General features: G+C 39.3%; 1 protein-coding gene and 1 non-coding gene across 2 annotated transcripts in view; both read right to left on the reverse strand.

The window, feature by feature from the left end:
• Positions 1-2,674: 2,674 nt before the first annotated feature.
• The window catches only part of LOC131427776 (helix-loop-helix protein delilah), a 176,779-nt gene continuing 166,743 nt past the window's right edge, over positions 2,675-12,710 (reverse strand). The window contains exon 3 of the mRNA XM_058591275.1: positions 2,675-9,265. Within this exon, the coding sequence (XP_058447258.1) occupies positions 8,072-9,199 (1,128 nt within the window). The 5' untranslated portion in view covers positions 9,200-9,265 and the 3' untranslated portion in view covers positions 2,675-8,071. The remainder of the gene's footprint in view (positions 9,266-12,710) is intronic.
• Positions 2,855-2,994, reverse strand: LOC131433377 (U4 spliceosomal RNA). Its single transcript, XR_009230181.1, has one exon. It is a non-coding gene; the product is annotated as a U4 spliceosomal RNA (small nuclear RNA).

Genomic DNA, 12,710 nt, shown 5'->3' on the forward strand with positions numbered 1-12,710 from the left:
AATAGTACATGGCTTTTTCACATTCGCAATTTGAATATCTACTCAATTAAGCTAAAATTACAACTTGTTCGCTTCTTTTAACACACCAATAACTAGACATTTACATGCTCATTGGAAAGTATCAAACATTGTAAGGCTATTTAGAAATACACTTAACATAAACATTACACTTAATTGGACTTAGCTACTCGCGTGGAATGTTCTGTGCATGGAAAGTTTAATGTTTTGTACACGATCAGCAATGACACGGCTTCGTGGCTTGTAGCCACGGCACACCGTCTTAGAACTACTCCACACACACACTCTCTCTCTCTCTCTCTGTCCAGCAACGTACTGTCACATCGTGCTAGGGCTTTGTTTTCTATCATCCAAGCTGAGTGATTGGAGAATAGCTTTGACAGACAATCAACATCAAGCAAACGTGTTTACCGCACTCTCGGCAGGACGGCAGCCACGCAGAACAATTGGCTTCTACTCGGCGCGGCAAGCATGTCCGAGGTTGTCAAAGAATTTCAAACGATTATTTATTTCTACGTTGGACGCATCTTTTGTGCAGTTTGTTATGGAGAATCGCTTTTCAATTTTCTATTTTGTTTTTGCCGTGATCATACTAAAAATTTGAACATCCCTACCGAGATGATGTTTTCCAAGCAAACTGACGATTGTTTAATGCAAATTTTTATCGTTTTCAAAACCGAATGCCCGGTTGTTGTGTTTGTCAGCGGCGTTGACTTTCTCGTAGCGGTTTACTGGGATGAGTCCTAGACAGTTCGGGGAATGTCTATCGTGGCGTCGTTACTTTTATATCTTTATGTACAGACACTTCTCTAAACCACTCGCTTCCAAGTGGAGAATAAATAACGGAAATCATAATAATAATCATAATAATCGCAACAGTACAAATATTTACATTTTTTATCTACTTGTAAACATACTTAAAAATTTTCTGCTAAATACTAACACTGCTCTGTTTGTAGGAATTATATTGATTGTTGTTTGCTATTTGTTTGCCCGTTTTACTGGTAAATTTTTCGGTTTCTACTTAGTGGAAGTTTTTGTTCTATTTTCTAGGTGTGGGCTTCTACGCTTTGCCGTCCGGTGCGGTGCGGGGCGGGGCGGCTGTAGTTATTCTGATGAATATTTACGGCACTGTCAGTGTTTACTTCTTTCGTTGCGCTAGCTTAGGCTTTACGACTATGAGGTATAAATTTTTCCAGAATTTATGGCCATGATTGAAGAAATTGACGGTGGCGCCGAGAAGGTCTACCGACAGGGTCGCCGAGTTTACCTAGCAACTGAGTAAAGCGAAATGATTGTAGTGGAATGGTGGGTTGCTCTAATTGGAAACCTTAGAGTTAGGGATTTTGAGAGCAGAAATAAGGAGATGCAATGATATTTTTGAATGAGTGGATCGTTGGAGTAAAACCAAGAATTTTCATTTTACTCACTGCCAACAGGAAAACAGTTCTAGAAGGGGGAAGATAAATCAATGGAAGAGAAACTCCAGGAGAAGTTGTTGAATCAACTCACAATTGGCAGGTTACAAGATTTTCTTATGTATGAGTGCGGTTGTCATTTTCGTTGTCAATTTGACTTACTTTACTGTGGAGCGCCTTATCAAAATTCAGTCTGCATAAGAACTTAACCGTGAATATCGCTTGTTGTATTTAACGCAACAATACAATTTTAGTAATTTAGCTCAGCAATTCATGATAAAATTTTCAGTAGTTTGTGATTACTACAAGTAGCTCAAAATTGAAGTTTTCCAAAATGTTTCGTATGAACGAGCATCAAGATAAAATTTCGGTGCCAAAATAAGGCGTTTCAACGACATGAACTGAACGAATCATAGCACAAAGCGTATCGTGCAAAACCGACACATAGAAATATGAAATATTTCCAGTGACACGTTTTGTTCACTTATAAAAAGAACTAGCTATGGATTGTTTTGAACCATGAGTATTTTGAATTGGTGTGAGGGAAATACATTTGTGCACGTTGTTTAAGATGGTTGATTTAGTCACTCAATTTATATTCAAAATGCTCTTATAATTGATTTCTCGTCTGAAGTAAAATTGCTCATTCTGTGGAGGCATGTGCGTCGGTCGCCAATAGTTTTCGCTAATGTCAAAGTTTTTCGTGAAATGATTTGTTTGTTCTCGTATGATAGTTAATTGAAGTAATCAAAATGTTTTCTCGGATCCAGTATCGATGTTGTGAAATAGAATAGTTTTCTGTGCTTGGTGTTCCGAAGCTATTAGGGGCTGGGGTCCACTAGGAGATTGATAGTACTTATTAGCTCTCTCCGGACAGTGCCAGCCGAACAATAAATTAATCGTCATTAAGGGGTTTGGTGCCTCATGTGTGCCGTTTTGGTGCTAAGGTGCACATGAATGGTTTTGATTTTTGTTTTAGGTTTCGCATTCGGCTCATCAGTGCGTCAGCAGTTTGCGTTGAACTGCTAGCGCCACCCAACGGTTCACAATAAACCGCTGAGCAGACGTAAAGTGTTTGCTACTTACAAATCGCTTATTGGCACCGAGGTGCCATGTCTATCCTGACGTGCCGAAAGAGCAAAACAAAATGACGACATACCGGCCGCCAACAGACTGCAGTCATTTTGGGGTTTGGTACCTCATGTGTACCGTTTAGTACTAAGGTACCAACCCCTAAATGACTGCAGTCTGTTGGCGGCCGGTATGTCGTCATTTTGTTTTGCTCTTTCAGCACGTCATGATGGACATGGCACTTCGGTGCCAATGAGCACTAGAGCTTAACGAAAATAGAGGTGATCCCAAAATTTTGGCACCCTTATATATATAAGAGCGGTGTCAATGCAATGAATCAACTATTTTGTCTTAGTCCTTTTCACTAGTTTATTTTGTATCACATAATTTCATTTATAAAAAAAGGGAATTAGTTTTCAACTAGCAATAATCGCACCTCGGTTGAACCTCATTGGTTACGATATCGCCACTGCCACTGCGCAAGTTTTTATTCTTTACGCGATAGTATTGCAAATTTTTCTTCAGTTTCCTCGAATAAGAGCTGTGAATCAAGACTTCCCGGGACTTCAATATAGGATATTGTTGAAACGTTCACTCGGGAAGTCAGTAAGTTTAGTGGTGCATCCGAGCATCTTGAAATCGGAACATACGGAGTCGCGCGCGAATAATACCAATACTGAAATTTTTACTAACAAATATCCTTCTCCCGTGACACTTGTGGAGTGCGCAGTAGTATATACGGCCTCTAGTAACAATAAGTCTTGGACTAACATCCCTTCCCATTCCTTAGACGATCTACGTTCGGGCCTGGCCGGCGCCGGTACTGATCATTGAATTCTGGGATTACCATAAGATGTTCATTGAAGGATGATTTACCAGTCCCAAATCGGATCATCTAGAAACTCCCTGTAGAATTTCAGATAATCCCGATCAGTAACGGAGTAGCAACCAGGGGTGGTCGCTCAAGCTCAAGCTAAAACAAAATTGCTCATTCTTTGTTATTAATTGGTATGCTGTGATCGTGTGTCATGCAAGATTGGATGAAATCCATGGTTTGTCGTTTCCTCATGAGAAATTGACAACTATCCCTGGATAAATTGAGTGCTTAGGATTAATTTCTAATTTATATAAGATGAACTCGATTGATAATGAGAAATAGTTTATCGCTTCAACCGAAATCGCAGAATGGTAGTAATGGTACAGAATAATATGTAAATTTAAATTACATTTCCTAAAACGCCCATAGTAACTCGACTATTGTTTTTTTTTCGCTTTTTTATTCAATAATCAATGTTGCTAACTACTTTTCGTTACACTCCTTATTTCAGCGAGCTGTCGAAAAATCGAACGAAAAATTTTGTGATATCATTTTCTATTTTCTATTTCTCAAATTTGTATTCGTTGGTAATTTTGTGAAAATTTCTATGGCTGCAATAATACAATGTAGAAAATCTTTACTGAAATTGACGCTGAAATTGTGAGGTAAAGATTTAGAAGTAATTTTGAAATCTAGAATAAGGAGTACGTTTTTAGGGTATTCGAGCCATATTAAAAAGGTTGATCATTCATGGACACGCGAAAGAATTCAAAGAGCCATAATTTGAATACCAGCTGGAAATCAGACCAACCTTCCGTGTGCTCCGAGTGTGGTTCACGATACCAAAGATTTAAAAGCCTGAAACGTCATATAGGAAATGCCCATCGATTATTCGTGAAAGATACAAGTCACGAACCAATGATGGTTGATAATAATGAAGGACCAATTCCGGAAAACATTCATGAAGATCATTACTTATCGAGAATAACAAATCCAATGTTTTTTAAAATCATAACTTTCATTGGCAGGAATCAATAAAAAAAATAAGTGAATTCCCGCAAATTTACGGAGAAATGTCTCACTTCCAGAGGTAGAAGTAATAAAAGCTCCCAGAGATAAAAAAGTAAATTATTAGTAGCAATAACACAATTCGCGATTTGTCTTGTGTTATTCATACTGTACTTATATTTAGCGTAAATGCTACAATTAATTAAATTAAATTTAATCAATTTGAAATAACATTTTACTCGAAATTTGAGAGCTAATTACTCTATTTTTGGTACATGTACAAATAAAGCATTACTCAGTAAATGAGTAGATTTTACCCAAACATCGTTTTCCGAGGAAGAACTCAAATTTGAGTAATTAGGAAGTTGCTTTAAATTATAGTTGTTCCACTTTTTCTGTAGATTAGTGGGATCTTACTCATTTTTGAGTAACTAATTTTAAGCGTGCAAAGCTACTATTCTATCTAAGAGTCAAGGAAGTCCACACCATTTAATTTTTACGGATATCGGTAAAATATTTACTGACTGTCACAATAGCTGAAGCTTCGGTAATCGTTTCAGTAAAAGTTTCACTTGCTGAATGTTCGGTAGAGTTGCACCGAACATAAATCTGTCATAATTATACTGACTTATTCATCATTCAATACCGACATTCCGCAAAATTTACAAGTAACATATATGAAACTAATTGAACAAAGTGGTCAAACAAGAACTGAAACGATTATAATATACAATTCATTCAAATTATTGATTCTATTGATGTGTTCTTTCTCTAAGCTGTCAGAGAAGAAAATTTAACTAGACTGTTGGTTCTGTTAATTTGATAACAAAATGGTCAGTATAGAATACACAACAATCGATTATTTGTTCCAAATTTTAAACAGAAAATCAACTAACATTCCAGTAGTATTTCGATTGCGAGTAGTTCTGTGTTGTTTCTAAAATTTTAAGTATCTTACGATTGTACGATTGGTTTTAGGCTCAAAGGGAAGCAGCCTTCATACAACTTTATAATTTTCGATTACAGTCCCACGTTAACTTCACGCTCATGTTTCTAGTTTTGATATTGAAGGCCAGAACAACCAATATAATACTGCTGTAAAATAGTGCTGCTTTTTTGGGAAGTCCTATTGAAAATTCGAAAAACTAAAATATAAATAAATGGAATAAGAAATAGATGAACTCCTTTTTTGGTCTAAACAAATAATTTAAAATAAGTGCTGGAAGATGGTTTAAATAGACTGTCCAACAATGAATGATACTAAAAAACTAGTTACTGCTTATGTACTTTCTGCAATCATTATCAGTCTTCCGGTCCAGGGAGTTTTGTAATAACTTTCCATTTTATTGGAGTGCTGAAATTGGATCCACGTAATATTTAATTTATTTTATAAAAATATTTTTACCATATAAAGAATTTACTTGTTTCAATTTCCTCGTTTTCGCTACTATAAATTTGTCTATTTGACTGTTAAGTTTCTTATCAGAATTATCAGAAATCCTTGCCGAAACACTTTATCATTTTCAATAGATTCACTAAAAATTGGTAAAAAATTACTGAATCGGGAAAAGTAATAATATTTAAAACTTTACAAACCATCCCTAAAAATGAAAAATGGTTCTGTAATAATTCAACAGGATTTGCTGGAATCCAGTAGTTCGTTGACAGATGGTTGTGAAGTGGATAAATTTAACAGATCTTTCGAAGAAAATTTTATTTTACAGATCGTATCCGTAAAATTATCTACTGAACTCCAAACGAGACATTTGGTGTGTAGAGTGTTGCCAAAAAGCGCACTTGGGAGCTCTTAGCGGAAGCTGCTATCGAAGCGTTTTGAGGCAGCTGCTAGACCTGGGGACGGGTATAGCGTGATGGGTTAGTCGGTGCCTTTCACGCAGCCCACCTGGGTTCGATTCCCAACCCCCGTGCATAGAGTCAGAAAGTTTTTCTGACTCGAAGAGGCGAATGACATTATGGTTAAAACCTCTATGATGAAACAAAAAAAAATTACTAGACCAGTAGTATTTCACAAATTGAAGCACGTTTGCTGTAGATGTTTCTGTCAAATGTAAAAGGGTATCGCAATTCGCAACTAACTATTTAATTTGGCAAGCCATATGACTTTGCGGATAATTGAGGGAACCATGCGTGGCCAAAGATACCATAAATTGTACTATTTACCAGCCAGAGTGTCTCTAAAGTGGATCGATTAGAACAATTAAAAAACCGTTTTCTTATCCTTCTGGTTCTGTTTGCGGGGAAACATCCATTCAAACGACTTTAGCTAGAAGCTATGCAATTAAGTATGGAAATTACTTCCCATCTAATTCAGAACTAAGTTGCACTCACAAATCGCAATCGTAAATCTTCCGGATTGTACAACAAATGTTCTACCGAACGATGACCAAAATGAGAAATAATTTAATTGAAGTTTTTCACATGCGACTACACTTAACCGAGCTGCCAGTATTTCTTATTTGCATACAAACGGTTGCACGCGTCGTCGATGTCTTCGTTGTCGTCCTCGTCGTCGTCGGCCAAAATGTCAACCCTAATGTGGCCCCATTCTTTTGTTTTTCACACCGCATGACATTTCCCTATCGGCTCGACCCGATCGGACCGAAAGCGGTCGCTTTCCGTGTTCGTATAGGGACAACCGATCCCCACATTACAAGTCAATTGTGGCGTGCTTCTCAGGCCCACCATCATCGTGGGACCGAAGCTCGGTAGCCGCCGCCCCCGCCGCCATCCCGCGCCATTGCTGCTTAGAACACGCGAAATGTACGTGCGGTTGCGCAATTCTCGGTGTACCGAGCAAACAGTAATAAGTAATAATAGTAATAATAATGACGAAAAACAGAAACTCAAGCCACCCCCACAACCCCACATTTTGTACTGCTCGGTGCACGGTTCGATGTGACGGTCAGTGAATGAGTTCTCCCAGCAGTAGCAGTAGCAACGACGGTGGTGGATCGGTTTGAGTGGTCTCCCTCCTTTCGGCAGAGCTTTCTGATGTAACGCTACTGCGCATGGCTTTGGCTTTTCCCGCAATTAACCCCTGCAGCGTCGGCGGCGGCACTGTGAACCTTGTGGGCGGAGTTTTCTCCCGTTCCCGTGCGAGAATCGGAAACAGCTCAGGGAGGGGGTGAAATCGAGAGCAACGAATGAAATGAATGAAGAGGTGACGGTCGTACAAGACTTTACTAAACTTGGACTAAATTGCTAGCGGACTAAACTCGGCTGACGAACGGATCGGCACACGAACTCGGGACTAATAATATAATTAAAAATTACGGTTGGTGCAATGCCTCGGAAAGGGCGGAAAGAATCGCGGATTAATCAGATTAACTATTCATCTACCCACTACAATTATGGCAACAGTTTCCAACTGACTGGCTGATGATTGCTGTTCTGATTGACGGTGAAACGAACTACGGCGTACTGTTCTAGCTAATAAAATGCGTTTGTGGTTCCGAGCCGCCGTCAGAGCGCGACAGGTGCCGGACCACTGTTTCGTACCACTTAGCTAATATGACACGTTGAGAATAAATAACAGGATCATTCTGAATTCTGCCCTAGACTATCTATGTAACGTCTAACGAGTAGTAGGAGGAATCGTCACTTCTATCACGGGTAGTTTGTTGTTAATCCTATGAAAGTACACTAATCTACATCGGGCACATGATCGCTTGATTTACACATAAAAATTTAGCACTATTCCAGCTGCCAGACATTTTTGTTATAAGTATAGTTCAAGGGCGGCCTGTTCGTTGAACCCGGTGTGCAGCAAATCGTTGAATGGGTTCAGCGAGTCCAGATGGCTCAGCGGACTGAGACACGGTTCCGACAGTTGCAGCGAATCGGCATCCGATTCCAGGAACAGCCCAAACTCCAGCTCGTTCGGAGTGTTGGCGGCGTTGCAGCTGTTGAACGTTTGCTTCAGCCCGTCGCGAGCCTGCAGCGGACTCAGGCAGGGTTCGGACAGATTCAACGAATCGTTGTCGGAATCCAACATCATGCCCAAATCTACCAACTGGTTTCGCGTTTCTGAACTCGGAGCCAAATCGTCCAGTTTGCACGTGGTCTGCTTGGAACGGGTCGAAGCATTTTTCCGATTGGATGCCGATTTGCTGGACTTTCTCGATTTCCTTTTCGCAGCTGCCGTGCCAGACTTCCCGACGGCGGATTGCTTCACTGCTACCGGACTTACCGGACTGAATATGGCTTCCTTCAGCATGGCCCCTTTCAACATCACTTCCCTCTCGATCTCGTTGTGGTTCACCATGTCCATGTCATTGTTGTTATCCATCAGGAGACTGCTGTCCGTGTTGTTCAGAATGTCGTTCAATATTCGGATGTATTTCATCGCCAATCGCAACGTCGTTATTTTGGTCAATTTCTCACACGGACTGTTCCCCGTCTGCCCGGGGGAACTGACGGGGGAACAGTTCCCGCTTGCTCCTGCCACCACGATTGGGACCGCTTTCCGTAAATTTTCAAATGCACTGTTGATCTCCCTCATCCGGGTGCGTTCTCTCGCGTTAGCCGTTTTCCGTCGGTACTTGCTCAACGGAGCGGCTTTCTGTTTGGGTTTCTCTTTTGGAATTGATTTTTTCTCCTGCTTGACAACCGCTGCCGGTGTCGAGCGGCGCGACTGTCGTTGCCTTAGCGAATACTTTTCGTCTTTTTTGGCAACGATCTCATCGCCGCCGCTAGTGATACTACCAGTGCTGCTGCTGCTACTACTACTACTACTACTACTGCTGCTGCTGCTGTTGCTACTGTTATTGTTGTTAGCGTCGGCCAAATTCATGATGGGCATCTGGTCGAAGGTGAGATCCGCTATCGATCCTAGTCTGTGATGCATTGCGTCGGTGTCCGTAGTTGGGAGCTGGCTTTCAAATTTTCTGGTGTTTGCTATGATGGTTTACACCTGAAAATAGAAAAAAAAAAAAAAAAGAAAAAGTTGAAAGTCTAACGTTTGATGAACGAGTAGAATTTTCGTCGTTTATATAAGGTATTAGAAAAGACTTGAGAACCTAAATAACGTGACACAATTGGTGTAGATAATAAAATTCGATCAAGTTGATCACGTGTTTCGAATGCTAAATTTATGTTGAATGTCTGGTACCACTTGGCAGTTACGCTTAAACTGCTAAGCAGATGTAAAGTTAATGCAATTTGCAAAACACTTACAACAGAAACTGCTAATGCACTGATGAGTCAAAGATGAAACGTAAGAAAAATAAATACTGTCAGAAGCATATCCAGATTGACGCGAAAACAAATGGACAATGTCGTGCTTTTTGGCAATAACAATTCACTCTTCTTTCAACTAAAAAAACCTGTTTTAATCCACCTAGTGGTTTAATGATACCTTTCTCATATCAATTATGCACTCATATATAATACTGTGGTATTCTTCGATACTTAGAGGAACAGCTGAATCGATTTGTTTTGCCGTCTACTGATAATGTGGGAGCGGGTTGTTTCGCCGAAAGCCATTTCGCCGAAAGTTGTTTCGCCGAATGCCATTAGATATTTTCATTTTCACTTAATAAACAGAAAACACCACCTACATTTGCCTGGTAGATACACCTATGCAATTGCTTTGATGCTTAGTAGCTATTAGTCGACAAGTAGTCTTGGGAACTCCGTTCTGAGGTTCATGAATCAATCTTTATTCAAGAGTACAAGAATCAATTTTTATTCAAGAAGTACAATTGTAGGTCAACAAAACGGGCGTTAACGCTATCATCTTTCATTTGTCTTTATTTTAAATCAATTCCAATTACGATTTTTAGACGATTTCAGGATTTGGCGAAATGACTCTTTCGGCGAATCGGTTTTCGGCAAAATGACCCTGATCCCGATAATGACAATCGATTGGAGTTTACAAAATTGTTAACGTTTTTTGTCGTGAATACGACTTACTTTACTATGGGGTGCCTTTTCAAAATTAGCCATATTGAAGAATGGGCAGAACTTAATCGTGAATATCTCGACTTGTATTAACGGTAGCAACATAATTCTTTCACCATTTCATCAAAAATATGATCAGGAATTGAGGATAATATTTTGAACAGTGTGAGATAACCACAAACAACTCAAAAATTAAGTTTTCCGAAAATTTTATAACAACGCGGAAAACTCTTTACTTTTGCTTGGGTTTTTCGCGCAAGGACGACGATTTTGAGGTAGTCAGGCACATATCTTCATCTGACTGCGTATTAAAGGGGAATCGTGGTCGAAAATCGATCATTTCTTCTTGTGCGTTGGACGGAAGCAGACGTCGTGGGACTAGCAGCTTCGGAGAGTGCACCTTCTGCGTGGTTAAAAACCTCAAACGCTCAGGTCGCAACTCTCATTTGGACTTCAGCCGTCAGGTGGAGCAGTAGTCAATGAAAGCAGACCTTTTGCGTGCTTTCATTTGAACTTCAGCCGTCAGGTGGAGCAGTCGTCAATGAAAGCAGACCTTTTGCGTTGTACAAAAGCTCAAATGCTCAGGTCGCAGAGCAAGTTTCCCTTCGAAGAAGATCGATTACATCTTCCTATTGGTGGTCGTTTGCATACAACGGGAAATGGACAACAATGTGGAACATTATACAAAATCAGCCTTTCTAATGGCTTTAACTGTTACCTAAAGAACTATAAAGATTGCTTCTTTGTAAATCAAAAATTAAAATTAGCAGTGCAAATTTTGCAATTTTCACAGTTCTAAATTCGCAACAGTGTTCAAAATCGTTTATATCCAATCAGGATTTAATATCTTAGAAAATTATACAATTTGGCACTTCAAGCACGCCTTCATAAGAGGTTTTTTCTAAAACCACCAATATTTTATCATAAAGACTATACTGGTTATTTTGTAATATTTGTGTGTCAGAATGTTTGATGTAACTAATCTGTACTGTAGTTTGGGTGTATCGTTTCAAGTTCTAGTAGTGTAAAAGTGCAAAACTTGCACAATTAACACAATCGATCAACTAATTGATATTCGGAAGTATAAAGAATTAGTGCCAGTTTTATTCGTATTCACGATATCCAGTTATGTCTCTGACATTACACACCTGTACTTTTTTTTCGCCCTTTTAAATGATGGTATAAAAGTTTTAACACACTTTATCCCGTAGCTCCGGAACCGGAACCGGATGAAATTCAGGAATTCCGTGTGATCTCAAAACACTGAACAGTGAGTGAGATCCATTTGGGAAAATTTGATCACTATTTCCGGTGTCTCCTGTCTACTGATAATAACTACTGATTGAAGTAGTTTTGAAGTCAGTTTAGAATATGTCTTTAGGTGATGGTATAAAATTTTTAACCATAAAACCATTATCTCAGAAAAGTGAGCAATAAATTTGAAATTAGAATTTTTACACTAATCACCCTTGTAACTCCGGAACCGAAAGTATGATCAAGAAGATCGGTTTAGTCATCTCCGAGAGTAGTTGGTGTACTTATTTTCACATTTTTATGCCCATTTTACCCTGTACTTCTGGAACCGGAAGTTGAATCCAAATAAAATTCATGGGACCACAAGACCTTTCAATTGAATCATTTATATTTAAGTTTGTGAAAATCGGTTCCGCTCTCTCCGGAAAAGGTAAGGGGGCACAAAAACCTTTGATACAGACATTTTGCGTACTCGATGAGCTATGTCAAATGGTATATGGCAATGATTGCAGTTTTCACAATGATTGCATAACCTCCCTATATGAGAAAGGCAAAAAGGCGCGTAGCATTTTTCTGTCATAATTTTGAAATAACTCAGTCGCTTGTTGGTGGAATAATATAATTTAATTACCAATCGATTTGGAAACATTTAACGTAAGCATGTATGGTAGCATCGTTTCAGTAGTTCAATAGCATACCATTGAAATATTGGTTTGAATCGACCAATCTTTTATCGAACCAATTACAGCATGCCATAATGATGTCATCCTTTTAATTTCTTTCGCATGCCTGACGGTTCCGGTCGTTGCTTCATACCTCGCACTTCATTCAGTAGTAATTCTACTTCGATCGATGTAGGGTAGATTCACGTCATGCATGGAAAAATATTGCACAGTATGAACCTTCGCACAAAACGGAATCTATAAATATATGCTATGTCACAATTTCCACTTTAGTCGGTGGCTGCCTGCAAACAAAACAGCTTGCCTAGTGAGTGAATGACAAAACTGAGTTACATCCATTCATTCGCTGGGTAGTCGTTGTTACACCATGTGCGGTGTGTGGATGCCATTTTCCGTCTGCTGCATACCGCTTCAGTATATTAAATACTAATTAGCTTTATTTATTTGCACTATATCACATTTAAGAAAACACATAATCAACAATAGTGCGCTACAATACTCGGTTCGTGGCTGCCACGC

The sequence above is a fragment of the Malaya genurostris genome, chromosome 2, assembly GCF_030247185.1.
Source record: "Malaya genurostris strain Urasoe2022 chromosome 2, Malgen_1.1, whole genome shotgun sequence".
NCBI classification, from domain to species: domain Eukaryota; kingdom Metazoa; phylum Arthropoda; class Insecta; order Diptera; family Culicidae; genus Malaya; species Malaya genurostris.